The following is a 15,156-nucleotide window of genomic DNA, read 5'->3' as shown; positions in this document are numbered from 1 at the left end:
AAATAATTTACAAGTGTGCAAGGGTTAAGGCAAGCAACTCTATGTTGTTTGTACGAGTGGAACTCAATTTAATGACGGCATTTCATTTTTTATGGCTTCATTCTGTACGAAACGTAGATTTATGCTATCTGCTGTTGTTGCAATAAACTGTTACAACAACAAGTAAAAGTCACACAAAAAAACAACCAAACATATGCATAAAATAAGAGTAGAAACAAAGATTCCAAAAAAACATGGTAGCAAATGAAAAATTGTATCTGTCTTACTGATTACATTTTTTTCTTATATTTTCATTTTTATTCTCATTTTTCTTTTCATTATTTGGCATCGCCTCCTGCCCTTTGCTATACCGGCAAACATGTAGAAACTTTTGCCGGCACTGTGCAGAGCAGCCACGTGCAACAACAACAACAACAGGTGGAGCAACAACAGCGCCTGCATAGTAAACAACAGCAATTGCGCCTGCGCACCAGACGTGAGACAGCCGCCTCGACGAGCAGCAAACCTAGTCAAGAGGATATGCTTTTGGTACAATCAATTCAGATCACTGACAAATTTGGCTTCGATAAGCAACAGCAACAACAACAGCCCAAGTCAACGGCGTACGATGGCAATGAGATGATTTTCATTAGCGGCGAAGCAGGACAAGGATACTGTGTTAATGCGATCGGTAAGTAAGACCGGACAGACAATAGACAGTAGTACTGCATGCAGACAATTACTGCACACACCCATACACATACATATGTACACCCATACACATACACTTACACAGTTCTAAGTTGGTCGTACAGTGCAGACGTGCAGACGACAAGCGCAACTGATGATCGTGGTAGGGCAGACGATCATCACACTAACGGCGATCGTCGAGACAATCAAGACGATCAACACAACAACAACAACAACAACAATACAACACCAACCTTTGCAAAGGTGTGTTAATCTTATGTATGAAGGTACATTTATAAACTATTGCTGGACTTGATCAACCGAGACAAAAGCAACTAACTTTGTAGTCGGTAGTTAGTAGTACTCAGAGACTCTTAGATTGGAGTTGCGTCTGTCCAGTGCCAACATATACTTGTACACGGAGTAGTCACAGCGAGCGCAATCAGGCGTTAAGCGTTGACGTAATTGCTTGTGATATCTCTTACCGTCACTGTACACACACATACATACGTACAATACATGTTGGATATCGTTCAATCGGCGATTGTTAATGCAAACAACAAATATACGGCAAACATTGTTGCTAACAGATAGCGCCAATGCGATAGAGCTCAAGTGTCCGTTTTCACAGATTAGCGCAGAATAGTTGCATATACGTATGTATGTAGGCAAGATAGAGAGAGTGTCGTCGTTCAAGGGTGATAGTGTGGTTTTGTGGGAAAAATGCTTCTACATAAATGATATGTGATAAGCGTCGTAATGGGAAATTGGTGGCTGTAGCTGATAATGTCGTTGGCGCCACTACAGCAATAGCGAAGTGACACTTTGAATTGGATGCGATTTATCAGCAGCAAGGTGTGGCAAGTTAGAAAAAAAAACGGAAGATTTGAAATGTTTGCGAGATATATTACGAAGAGACAAAAAGACTTGCATTACATTAAGAGTTGTGGATATACATATGAATATCGCTAGTCAGCCGGAAGAACGTCTTACATCGAAAATTAAAACAATCGAGAAAAACGGTCTGAAAGTTTTCAATTTACTATGCCTCCCAGCCGCCGCCGCGGCCACAGTAGCCGAATGGGTTGGTGCGTGATTACCATTCGGAATTCACAGAGGGAACGTAGGTTCGAATCTCGATGAAACACAAAAATTAAGAGAAACATTTTTCTAATAGCGGCCGCCCCTCGCCAGGCAATGGCAAACCTCCGAGTGTATTTCTGCCATGAAAAAGCTCCTTATAAAAATATCTTCCGTTCGGAGTCGGCTTGAAACCGTAGGTCCCTCCATTTGTGGAACAGCATCAAGACGCACATCACAAATAGGAGGAGGAGCTCGGCCAAACACCCAAAACAAGAGTGTACGCGCCAATTGTATATATATATATATATATATATTTATGCCTCCCAGTTAGCGAGAGAGGGCACTACCACTTACCTCCCTCTTAGTATAGAGATTGTAGGCATACTCCTCTCAAACGGCGTGATACAAAAAGCATTGCCCCTTCAGTCTACACGAGATGGGTCTGACATGTAATGCTACCAAAAGAATTTTGACCAGAATAGGGCGTCAGGTGCTCAAAGGCGCTACTTAATAGGTCAACGAAAAACGTGACTTTGTTAGTTGCTTTCATCACAGGTCATATGTTATGGTCCATATCCTCAAAGATTGAACGTACCTCATTTCGACTATTGTACTAGAAACTGTAAGAATGAGGGAGAGCCTGTCTGACATCTCTAAGTTTAGATACTTTGGTTCATCGCTCTTGAATGATGCTGATGATCTTAAGGATATAAGAGTGAGCCAAATCTATCCATGGGTTTGTACTTTAAGCCAAATGGTTTAACGATTAGCAGTAGGTATACTTCTGTTGTCATATCACAACTTATCGGCAACGGTCTAAGTAAGTTACTTCAAAGACCAGCTGCCTCTTCTACCTACCTACCCACCCACCTACCTACCTACCTACCTACCTACCTACCTACCTACCTACCTTCCTACCTACCTACCTACCTACCTACCTACCTACCTACCTACCTTCCTACCTACCTACCTACCAACCTACCTACCAACCTACCTACCAACCTACCTACCTACCAACCTACCTACCTACCAACCTACCTACCAACCTACCTACCAACCTACCTACCTACCAACCTACCAACCTACCTACCTACCTACCTACCTACCTACCAACCTACCTACCAACCTACCTGCCATACATCCCAAAGTAAAAGTAAAGACATAAGATACGTGGAGGGGCGACCGCTATTAAACAAAAGTTGTTCTATTATTTGATGTTCATGCATAGAGATTCGAATCTACGCACTCCCGAATGGTAGTCACGGACCAACCCATTCGGCTACATCGGCCCCAGCGCCTTTGCATTGACATTATTAAACCTCTACAAAGTTCAACAGTAGTAGATTCCAATACTGCTTTGGCCTTTTCAAACAACTCATCCAAATCTGTGATATTTTGCGTACTGAGTGCACTTTTTACATCGTTCCAAAGATGTTCTATTGGATTTAAGGCGGCACTCGAAGATGCCCAATCGAGCATAATGAGCAAATTGTATCCGAATAACGTATATGCCACACGAGATGTGTGCTTCGGATCATTGTCTTGTTGAATTTTCCAAATAACCGGTAAATTCTCTTCCGCCTAAGGTAGCATTACATTTTGAAGTATCTGAACGGTCGTACTTGACCGCATCTATATTACCTTCAATACGATGAATTGACCCAGACCATTTCCGTTCCACGAAAAGCAGCCCCACACCATTATTGAGTCTCTCCCGTGCTTTATGATTGGTGATATGAACTTGGGGTCGAATGTTGCGCGTTTTCAGCCACCGCAGGTATTTCCTACCATCTCAATGATCGCTGTATATAATAAAATCCAACGTATTTTGAGTCAGGGATATGATCTCTCGGAACAAACTAAATTCGGTGTTGTCGTTGCGATGCTGTTAGCAATGACTACTTTTGCACCAGTCGACCTTGCGGCCTTTCTTCCGCCAATCGAAGTTCAACTGTTATTTCCGTTATTGGCTTTTCGACCTGAACAAAAAATTCTCGATAAATTACAGCAGCACTCTTCCTGTGTTCCTGTTTTGATAATCTATTAGAAAAAATGTGTCTATCATTCGATGTTTCAGGACGAGAGTTTCGGACCCGAGCACTTCCAAATGGTACTCACACACCAATCAATTCGGCTATGGCGGCCGCCAAGAAAAACTATTACAAAAAATATAAACGGAGAAATTCCGCGATAAACCGTTCTCGTTCTTCAGTGAGTCGAAAGTCCGTGTCGAGTTAAAAACTCTAATTTATAAATAGTTGAGAGCTGTCCCTCCAGCCAGCTCGCTAAAATAACTGAAGGATATATTTTGGCCTTTAATAGACTTTTTGACCAATTTTATTGTTATATTGGAGGACTGTCCTATGCTTGGGCATATCCACGGCACAGAGTGATGAGAGTCTCAAACCACCAGCATAACGGATCCTTTGCTGCATTGATTTTTACGTCACTGACTATACGCAAGTTGGCGTAAAATTTATTTTAAATAACTTTCTTAGTTAATATAAAAAAATTGTTTTTTGTGATGGAAATCTTTATTTGACCTTTACGCGCTCCATTGATTTGATCTGTTCACAAGTATCAAATTTGATTGACACACACGCCATTTGCAAAAATTATAAATCTTCCGATAGGGTGAATGTTTACAGAGTCTACAAATTCAAATACTTAGGTCTCTGTATTTAAGACATTTCCATGGCAATAAATTACCGAGTAAGCGCGGCAATTAAAGCATTCTTTGCACACATAAAATTGTTCAAGTTTCGACTGCTATCAAGAGCTCAAAAGATGGGAATGTATAAAACGCTTGGAAGACCCATACTAAGATGCAGCAGCAACGTGACATCGATCAATACTGAGGTTTGACAGAAAAATACTGCGCACAATGTATGGTGCCTTCCGGCGAGTTGACGGAACATATCGTATAAGATTCAATCGTAATCTCGACGCATTGCTACATAATGGAAACGCAATGCGCTTTATAAAAAGTACAGAATGCCCAAATGCACTTTGTGCGCACCTTGTACGTGTACGAGTATACACAAAGCTACCCGGACAGAATAAGGACTAAAAGTTGTCTCGACAATAATCAGCATTTTTCCGCACAGTCAAAGATGATCTTGACCAGACGAACAAACACCGACTGCGCCACAAAAAAAACACCTTTTAAAAAACTTAATTTTTTCCCTTTCGTTTTTCAGGACTCATTGTGGCTGTCACAGTATTCCTGCTAGCACAACTGGCAGTCATTGCCATCTGGACTTATCTGCATCAACGACGCCGAAAGCAGCAACCCTACAGCAACGATGTGCTCAGCAGCGGCTCCAGTTATGGCTCACACAATGGCAGTTCGGTAAATGGCTCGACAATGGTGACCAGTGTGCCAAATGCGCGATCCGAATCGTTGTGCAAACTATATGACACTGGTTTCGCAGGACGGCATGGACGTCAATTTTAGAAGCGAGAGGATAATAAAGGAAAACAAAACAAAAAACGACATACATGAAAACGACGACGGCTTAACGTAGAGAACAAACGATAAACCACCTCGAAAGGATTTATTGAAATGATGCAAGTGTTAGCTGGTTGGTTTGGGGGGTAGAAAAATGCGAGACTTCTTGCCACAAGAGGAGTAAGAACTTATTACAGCCTCAGCTGAAGCAATGAACAAAAAACAAGCAAAAAAAACTAAAAAAAAACACAAAAAAATGCATAACGATGACGCCATTAAAAAGAGTAACGAAAACAAAGTGAGCTTAGGTAGGAGTAGAAAAAGTTACTGCGAAGAAGTTTTAATTGAGGTGCGCGCAGCAGATGAAACTTACATGGTGCCGGATAGTGAAACTCGTGGGCAATATTAACGATATTGATAATATTGATTAAAGTAATTACATATTTAATAGTAGGTACATTATTATTATTATTATTATCGAGGGTAGAAAAAAAAAACAAAGAAATTAAAAATAAAAAAAAAACATAAGATTCTTACAGCGGTTCTGTAACGAAGACCGTAAAGAAGCAAAAGCGCATTTGGATGCCAGCAAAATGTTGGGAATTAAATAGTCTAAAATACTAGTTTTTAAGTTATGCAAGAAAACAAAATATTTAATTACCCTTCAGCAAATACTAAGGAATCTGTAATCGATTGAACGAACGCAATAAGACATTTCATATAAAAACAAAACATAGGTAATAGTGAAAATGCGAGAATATTCAGAAAAAAGGACGACTGATGGTTTTTGAAGTTTGTATTATTTTTCTTTGCAAAAATTGCAAAATTCAAAATGCAGCGCGTCAAAGAAAATTAATACGACACAAACTATGGTTCGGTTTGCAAACTATGGCGTAGTTGAGCTGCAAGCAAAACGTAGACTTAAGTAGATTTTATACGTACGAGTACTGTACACACACATACATATGTATGTATGTATGTACGAGTATACTTGTATGCATTTGACACATAGTTACTCTTAGAAGCGAAAAAAGTGACATGCATGAAAACTTAGCTATTAGAGAAGCTGCATTTATGGCGGATTTAAAATAGAAAATTCACTGCAATAGTTTTATTTTCCTAGAATACTAGATTTATAATAGGCATGCGAACAGAAACATGCACACACATCTAAGCAGAACAGTCACCGGCACACTCATACTTGCAAGCAGATACAAGGTGGCGCAAAATTAATCATCAATTTTTTTTTTTTTTTAAATAACTTTTTCGATAAATAACAAAGAAAAAAGTTTGAATTGATTTTGAATTAATAACTTTTTCGTTTTTGTATAACTTTTACGATATATAAAAAAAAAAATTCGAATTGATTTTGAAGTAATAACTTTTTTGTTTTTGAATAAGTTTTTCGATAAATAAGAAAAAAAAAATTCGAATTGATTTTGAATCAAACACTTTTTTGATAAATAAGAAAAAAAACGAATTGCTTTTGAATCAATAACTTTTTCGATAAATAAGAAAAAAATCGAATTGATTTTGAATGAATAACTTTTTCGTTTTTGAATGTTTTCGGTAAATAAGAAAAAAATTGAATTGTTTTTGAATGAATAACTTTTTTTGTCTTTGAATAACTTTTTCGATAAATACGAAAAAAATTCGAATTGATTTTTAATGAATATTTTTTTTGTTTTTAAATAACTTCAATAAGAAAAGAAATTCGAATTGATTTTGAATTAACAACTTTTTCGATAAATAAGAAAAAAATTGAATTGCTTTTGAATGAATAACTTTTTTGATAAATAAGACAAAACAATTGAAATTATTTCGAAAGATGGAAATCGTTGAGCTTGACCAATGCTGGTATGTTCGCCTATTTATATACTGCAGTCAAATATTATTGATACTCGACGCCATAATAAATCTTTCGTTAGAGCGATTAATTTTGAGCCACCTTGTCACCATATCCCACAGGATTTGGGACATGCAATATGAATTTCATAGGAGCAGTGGTTCTATTTAGTATTAGTAGGAACCCCTACAACGTCCATATGCAAAACATAGCCACACGCATACACATACACACATACACAATCAGCAATCTAGTAACGCTTAAGCAAACCATAATTGAATGCAATATAATTTAGTATAGCTATGCAGTTTTTCTTTTCTTATTTTATTTATTTTTTATTTTTGGTTTGGTTGGAAAATTCGAACGCGTATTTTGTATGCCACCACTGCTTTTCACTTGTCCTTTTTTCTAACACGTCAGGCAATAACAAAAAATAACAAAGCAAAAAAACAAAACAATATTAATAATTAATAGCGCATTTTTTATTTAATTATTTATAATAATTATGATTTCGGAATAAAATTCTGCCTCTTTAATTTATTCTTCTAGTTAACGTTTAGTTTGTATTTTCCATATATGCAACCTAACTACTAATTACGGGTGCAGTATGAAGGCCGTTGGTATAGGCAAAAATATTTTTTAGTTAGCACTAACGTAAAAAAGTGATTCAAATCGCTGAAATCGCCTCTTTGTGCTAAACCCAGAAATGTACGCAACAAAAAATATTAATTTAAATTGTGTGAAATTTTTTATTTTATCATTTAAATTTTTTTATAATATACAATTCATGATTTTGTACTCTTTTTTAATAAAATGAATAAATAAATAAAATGACATAGTAATTAAATGTGTTTAAATGGTTTTATTTCTTGAATAAAAATTTAAAAAAAAATCCAGAATTAGCCGGCAACACATACACGCACACTTTGTTGTTGTAGTACCACTGTAAATTGTAAATACCAGAATACCTCCACACGGATTTTCACTTACTTGTGAACAACCCTAATAAAAAATTGGGTCTAGAAAATACAGGTAGGTAAGTAGGTTAGATGCCAAGAGTACCCCAGCTACACTTACGTGCCATTTTGATACCTTAATGTGGGCCACTACCGGCGAAAAATTTAGGGAAGAGAAAAACCGTCTACAGCCATCCAGTACTGTTGATGTAGTGAAGGGGAGAAAAGGGAACTAGGCTGGAGAATTTCCTCAGGCCATCCCCAAAGGGTACGCTAAGGAATCTCAAGCGCCTAGCCGCCAGAGCCAGACATTTGCAAAGAAGTGCTCAACAGCCTATTAGTCTGTACGATCCCCACAACTTCTGCAATAGGGGTTGTACTGAAGTCCAAGCTTCTCCGCATGAGTTCCGATCACCCAGTGACCAGCGAACATCGCAATAAGTTTGGAAATTGAATGGCGGCACATTTCCATCACCTTAAGCGATCTGTTTCTGTCGTATTGAGGCCATAGTGTTTTTAGATAGCACACGATAAGACAGAAGACCTCCATGTATCTTACGCTTTTTTGAGAAATTGGCAACAGTAAACTTTAAAAGGCCGTCAACACTCTCTTGTAAAAAATATCAACTTTTTTGTTACATATTTTCAAAAATTGAAGTTTAATGGTTAAACAGAAATAAAATAAATAATAACCGCCCATTATATATCGGTAATACAACATTTTTAAAGAAAGCCTTCTGGCATATAGCACTTCACTCTGAAATTTGTATTTTGCATTTTTAGATTTTTGAGGCATTTTGGGCAAATGTTTTCAACAATTTTTGAATAAAGTATATAGAAAAATGTTCAATCTGTCATTTGGCATATAAATATTTTTTTGCTAGCAGCTTTAAAAGCTGTACTAATTTTTAAAACTAAGCTTGTTGCCATATGGCAACAAATTTTTCGTAAGGTGTTAACTTGCATTAGATTGCAGAAGAAGATTATTTGCGATTAAAACGAATACACAACATTTGTTGCCATATGGCAACATTAAAAAAAAATCACTTAACAAAAAAAAAATTATTTGTATTGTTATTGGTCCTAAAATAAATACTCAGACAAAAATTTGGATTTTTTGGATGGCGCAATAAAAAGATGTACCGAAAGGGTTAACAACTGTCAAGGGCACACCTGAGTAGACAACTACTGAGTGTAGCCAATGCACCTTCCAAAATTGCAGCCATTACTGAGAGGAAAGCTCTTGAAATCATTAGAACCAAGGATGAGATCCAGAGGTAGATAGGTCTTTCTACCCCTAGCCTGTTTAGTGCAGTGAAAGCTGACTCAGCCGCAACATTATTAAAGACGCCCTCTATGTCTATAAAGCTCGTCAAAGTGAATTGTTTCCCTCCAGATATTTCTCTACAGTCCCTACTATCTCATGTAAGACTGTTTCGGTAGATTCCCCTTACAAATTCTGCCAAAAATTATTTTCCTTAAACGCCCTGTGAAATATAGAGTTTTTCATTGAGAACGCTCGTTTTTTTTCGAAATTAAAAATAAAAACAGTTTAAGTGAATTTAGCAGCCCACTTTTGGCCAACATCTTTGCATAAATAGGGAATCATTACATAAAAAACGCGAGTTACGAGCCTGTGGCTTGCCTGGACAGACCAGAGATTTCACGTGGAACCCCAGAAAGAAAAGGCGAGCGGCGTTAAGACTCACGATCTCAGTGGACAAGCGCTGGAACTTCTCCTCCAATAAACTCAATTTGCAAGCGCAGTGCGGCAAGTGGCGCCATCATGTGAAACGCATGTTTGCGACAGCCATATCACACATTCCAGGCCGCAAAAGGGTTTGCTATAAAATAAGAAAATATATTGGCGCGTACACTTCTGTTAGGTTCTAGACCGAGCATCTCCTTCCATTTGTGGTGTGCGTCTTGATGTTCTTCATACGGCAAATGGTTTTAATGAGAAGATTTTCATGGCAGAAATACACTCGGAAGGTTTGGCATTGCTTGCCGCAGGGCGATCGCTATTCAAAACATTTTTTTCTATGTATTATTTGAAACACTCACGAATGGTAGTCACGCACGAACTCATTCGGCTTCAATGGGCGCAAAAGGTTTGTTATACTCGTCCGATATCAGTCCGCGCCAACAGCGAGTGTAAAAACTAAGCGCTGGTGTTACCAAAAACAACACTGAAAAATGACTTTTTTGAAGTATGGAGGCAACTGATCAATCTCGTCCCTCCAATCCCGATGATTTTGCAAGTTTAGAATCCCCTTAAACAGAAATGGGCCTAATCCCTGAATCTCATTAAGCGATGTTACGACTACTAACATGCCGGCCAAATTCGATTATTTCTGTATACGATTACACATCGATATTTTCGACTTTATCAACATTTTCTTTAGCATCCAAAATGTCTGAACAGAATCGACGAAACCAAAAGTGAACGTGATTAGCTGTTACAGTATCGGCACCATTTCAGCGGCCAGGTTTGTATTTGCGCTTTTCTCAAAAAAAACTGTATCTATCGAATTTTCTCTTTCTCTTCCATTTTTAATATCCCGCAACTCACAACTGAATGGAACAAACAAAAGACAAAAAAAATATTTAGTGCGAAAAATCACCTTGACAACGAGCATAAATTTGAATTTGTTTGATCGATACTTTAAGAGCAATCGATCACTACAGCCATCTACCATTTGTAGTTTACAAATTTTTATGTTATGAAGAAAAATTCACAATTTATTTAATCAATCTGCACAAACTTAAAACGAAGGAAGTATAATTAAGCCGACGAGTAAATACAAAAAGTACAAATATAATATTTTGTAAAGGAGGCGGCTTATGACTAGCTTTTGACAGTTCAGGAGACCAGTGTTGAGGTCGAGAGCTGTTTTTCAGCAGCAGGTTTGCTATTTAATAGGTTTAGGTCAGGATTAAATGCTTTGAATGAGGGGACCATTTTGAATAAATAAACTCGAAGTTATAAGAACAAAGCTCCTGTCGTTTCTATTTTAGCTCAGTCTTGTTTATTTTGATGATTGAGTGCGTCGATTCATCCCTATGGATGAGACTTGGGTTTATCATCGTGATCCTAAATCAAAACATGAGGCTAACGAGTGGTGTGAACGTGGTTCTTCGGCTCAGAAACGAATTGGTGTCCAGGAATCAACTAAGGAGGTGTTAGCATTAACCTTTTGGGATGCTAAAAAATGATATTTGTGGACTACTTGCAAACTGGTAAAACAATGAATTCTGAATATTATTGTAACTCTTTAAACCAGGAAAACATTCGTGAAAGAGACCCAGTTTGCAGAAGAAAAAAAATCGATCTTCAGGTCAATGCACCGTTGTCACAAGAGCATTTTGAGAATGACTAAAATCCGCTAATTGAAGTTCGAATTATTGGAGCATCCACCGTATTCACCAGATTTGGACCCTAGCGACTTCCATCTGTTTCCAGACCTAATAAAATACATGCGTGAAAAGCGTTTTTTATCAAATGATGAGATCATAGCAGCTGTGGAAGCGTATTTTGCAGCCCTTCCAGATTCTCACTACAGGAATGGAACTTATACCGTCTTTTTCCCGAAAATAAAACATCCTCCGAAAATAAGCCCTGTCGTGATTTTCGTAAGTTTTTGTAAAATAAAACATCCCCCGAAAATAGTCACTGGTTAAAATAACGTAACAAAAACAGTTCGTTAAAAAATGCTGTTGATTTATTAATGTAATGTTTGAAACAAATATTCTAAGAAATTCATTGTTTACCTCTACAGTTCGTTTCAAATTAATTCTTGGATCTTATCTTAAAAATATAACAAAGGGCAGCAGTCTACATTGAACGACAGTGCAGGTATACAACGCTCATTCATTTCAGTCTTGTAAGTCTGATTATTTCCTCATACGTAATTTTAGTTAAAAATAAAGTGAATAAAATGAGTGCAAAACGAAAGAGCTGTTCCGTCGAGTACAAAGAGGGAATCGTGGAAGACTCCAGTCGTGTAAATCTAGTAGCATTTTGTAAAGAGAAGATGCTGAATCTCCGTATAGTTCGTAAATGACGTGCAGACTACGATTACCTGTGTCAACTGGTGGAAAAAGGAAATGAGAAAAAACGTAGAGTTGGTTCAGGTCGGCAGCTGTTATTTTCTGAAATGGAAGATTGCATCTGGGGATGGATTACAGGCAATAGAGCAATGGATTTTGTTGTGCGCAGGGCTGATATTCAAAAATTTGCCGTCGAAACAGCAATTGAATTTGATATATCCACAGAAGAATTTAAAGCATCGTCGCACTGGCTGGACAACTTCTTGAAACGACATGAAATGTCTCTAAGGAGATCAACAACAGTGTTTAAGCAGGAAGCAATGAAGTTGTTAAACGTGCACTTGCGTTTAAGCCTTTTGTTGATGGTATCGATTTTTCGAAGTACCAACTCTCCAACATGATTGCAATGGATGAGACCGCGGAATTCCTAGGCCAAGGTGCTCAAATGACAGTTCACCACAAGGCTTCTTCGTCTATTTCTTTCCTTCTACTGGTTACGAAGTGCACGTGTTACCTGTATTTTGGCGATACGTCTAGATGGCAAGAAAGAATCACAATTTTTAATCACTAAAGGTAAAAAATACCAGATTAGACGTGTTTCAGGAATTTATGTCATTGAAAGTGAAAAAGCCTGGTGCACCCAAACAGTTAAAAAATTTGCGTTGATTTCATGCTGCCAACACTGTTGAAGGGTCAGAATAGAGGTTTACTAGTTTGGGATACAGGCAGTATTCACCGCGCTAAAGACATAAAAATCTTTCTTGCTGAGAGGAATGATTCCGGCAGGAATAACTGGTTACCTCCAGACACTTGACATTGCAATAAATAAGCCATTCAAGGATCATCTGCGGATGGAAATCAGTGAATATATTAAAAACAGAATGGTGAGAAATCAGCGGGGTAATTTTGTAAAACCAGGCTTACAAGAAGTTGTGAATTGGGTAAAAATTTCATTGGACAAAATAATTGATAAGTTTCCAATATTTCCAATGCACTACGAACAGGCTACTTAGACAAGAAGTATTCATTTAACGATAGCTATATCGCAAGACATGAGAGAATCGGGTCAGATTTGGAAGAAAACAGGAATATAATTCAGAATTTTATTTATGACGATGTTCCAGTAGAAGATGACATGACTGTAATTGAATAAATTTAAATTTCTGTATTCTGTGTTAAATAGTATTATATAAAAATAAAAAGACCTAGCGCGTATTTTGGACCAAAAAAAAAAGTAAGGCAGTGTCTTATTTTCGGAACAATTTGGTATATTGGAATCTCGTTGGAAGAAGTGTATTGATATTCAGGGAGACTACACTGAATAATAATAAATTGTATTTCAATCCATAAAATTATGTTTTTCTTGTCGAACGGCAAAACTTATTGAACAACCTAGTAATTCATTAGAGAAAGTAGTGAGTACGAAAAAACAAAAACTATTGGTGTACTTTTGTCCATTATCGCACACTTTTTCGCGGCCTAAAAAGACCCCTAGTGAAATTTTCCGCAGAATATTTTTGTCGAACAGTTGAAGGGAAATATTTAGTATAATGTCTATTGCTTTGAAAAAAAATGTTAAAAGGGGGGGATAGAGGGGTGTGTCCCCATCTTCAAACTGAAAACCGCAACCTCCGCCTTGTAGTGCTTAAGTATTTTAATGTTAAAGTTCTGTAATTTAGTGAAAAGTTGGTGTTGCCTTACACCTGAAATAAAAACGAAGTTCGTACGCAGAGATGTTCAGTGGAGGGTTGCTTGTAAAATTGCAGTATTTTTTGCTGTAATTTAAAATTGAGAAATATTTTTGAAAATAAAAACACACAACTTATCGAGACTTAAAAACAATGACATTAAGCGTATCACAAAAAATAATAAAGTAATTTAAAGCCAAAAATTACGGTTTATAAGTGTATTATAATGCTTTGATCAGTTTTACAAACGGGTCCTCATGCCTTTTATAAACAGATTTTCTCCAAAAAAGTTCGACTATCAATTCTGCAAAACAAATAGGGTGGTCGTAGTTGTCTTTATTAAAAAACTACATGGTTGCCTATATTCGACGAATCCATCTGGCAACCCTGTATCTTTTGACAGAGATGTCAGATCGCTTAATCACATACCGCGTTGGAAGCGTCAGTCCAAGCAGATTTTTACCATGGAATAGTACACGCCACGTGAGCGCTCCCAAATTGTTGAAATTTACGTTCAACAAAAGAAGTCAATTGTGAAAACTCAACGTGCGTATAAAAAATTAAATAATGTGAAAAGTGCGCCTTCTAAGAACACCATTAAACGTTTGTAGGAAAGGTTTTTGAGTGGTGATGCGACCAAGGCGATCGGATGAGAATATTGCTCTTGTACGGGCCAGTGTTGAGACGTCGCCAAGGACATCCCAAAATCTTCGTTCACAGCACTTGGGCATTGCTCGGACCACTTTACAACGAATTATCCGCATTGATTTGCATTTATTCCCGTATAAGATTCAATTGACGCAATGTGTGTTGCCTGCGGACAAACCTCGTCGATTGAAATGGGCCCAAAGAATCATCCAAATGGCTGAAGATGACGACCAATTTTGGAACAAAATCATCATGTCCGATGAGGCTCATTTCTTATTGAATGGGACGGTAGACAAGCAAAATTGCCGTATTTACGCCACTGAAAATTCTCACGAAATTCAAGAGGTACCTCTTTACGACGAAAAAGTCACTGTTTGGTGCGGCGTTAGTGCGAAAACGATTATTGGGCCGTTTTTCTTCGAAAATAAAGATGGTCAAGCTGTTAAAGTCAATCAGGAGCGTTATCGCGATATGACAACCACTTTTGTGATGCCAATTATTCGTCGAAAGCGTATGAGGCAGTTATGGTTGCAACAAGACGGCGCTCCACCACACACAGCTCGCACCACAATCGATTTTTTGAAGAAATTGTTTACTCGTCGTTTGTTGTCGAGAAATGGCGATTTTGACTGGCTACCGCGTTCGCCCGATTTAACGCCACCTGACTTCTTCTTGTGGGGATATTTAAAATCAAAGGTTTATATTAATAAGCCAAAGGCCATAGAAGAGCTCAAGAACAACATCCGTGAGGAAATAGCCGCTATT

The 15,156-nt window shown here is 37.6% G+C and overlaps 1 protein-coding gene across 1 annotated transcript in view; it reads left to right on the top strand.

Annotated features, from left to right (window-relative positions):
- Positions 1 to 6,462, top strand: part of LOC128855486 (uncharacterized) — a 98,579-nt gene extending 92,117 nt beyond the window's left edge. The window contains exons 6-7 of the mRNA XM_054090434.1: positions 365 to 670; positions 4,953 to 6,462. Of these exons, the coding sequence (XP_053946409.1) occupies positions 365 to 670; positions 4,953 to 5,209 (563 nt within the window). The 3' untranslated portion in view covers positions 5,210 to 6,462. The remainder of the gene's footprint in view (positions 1 to 364; positions 671 to 4,952) is intronic.
- Positions 6,463 to 15,156: the final 8,694 nt, after the last annotated feature.

This window comes from Anastrepha ludens, chromosome 2 (genome assembly GCF_028408465.1).
Source record: "Anastrepha ludens isolate Willacy chromosome 2, idAnaLude1.1, whole genome shotgun sequence".
Lineage (NCBI taxonomy): Eukaryota > Metazoa > Arthropoda > Insecta > Diptera > Tephritidae > Anastrepha > Anastrepha ludens.
Note: the sequence above shows the minus strand (reverse complement) of the source record. Positions and strands in the feature narration are given on the sequence as shown.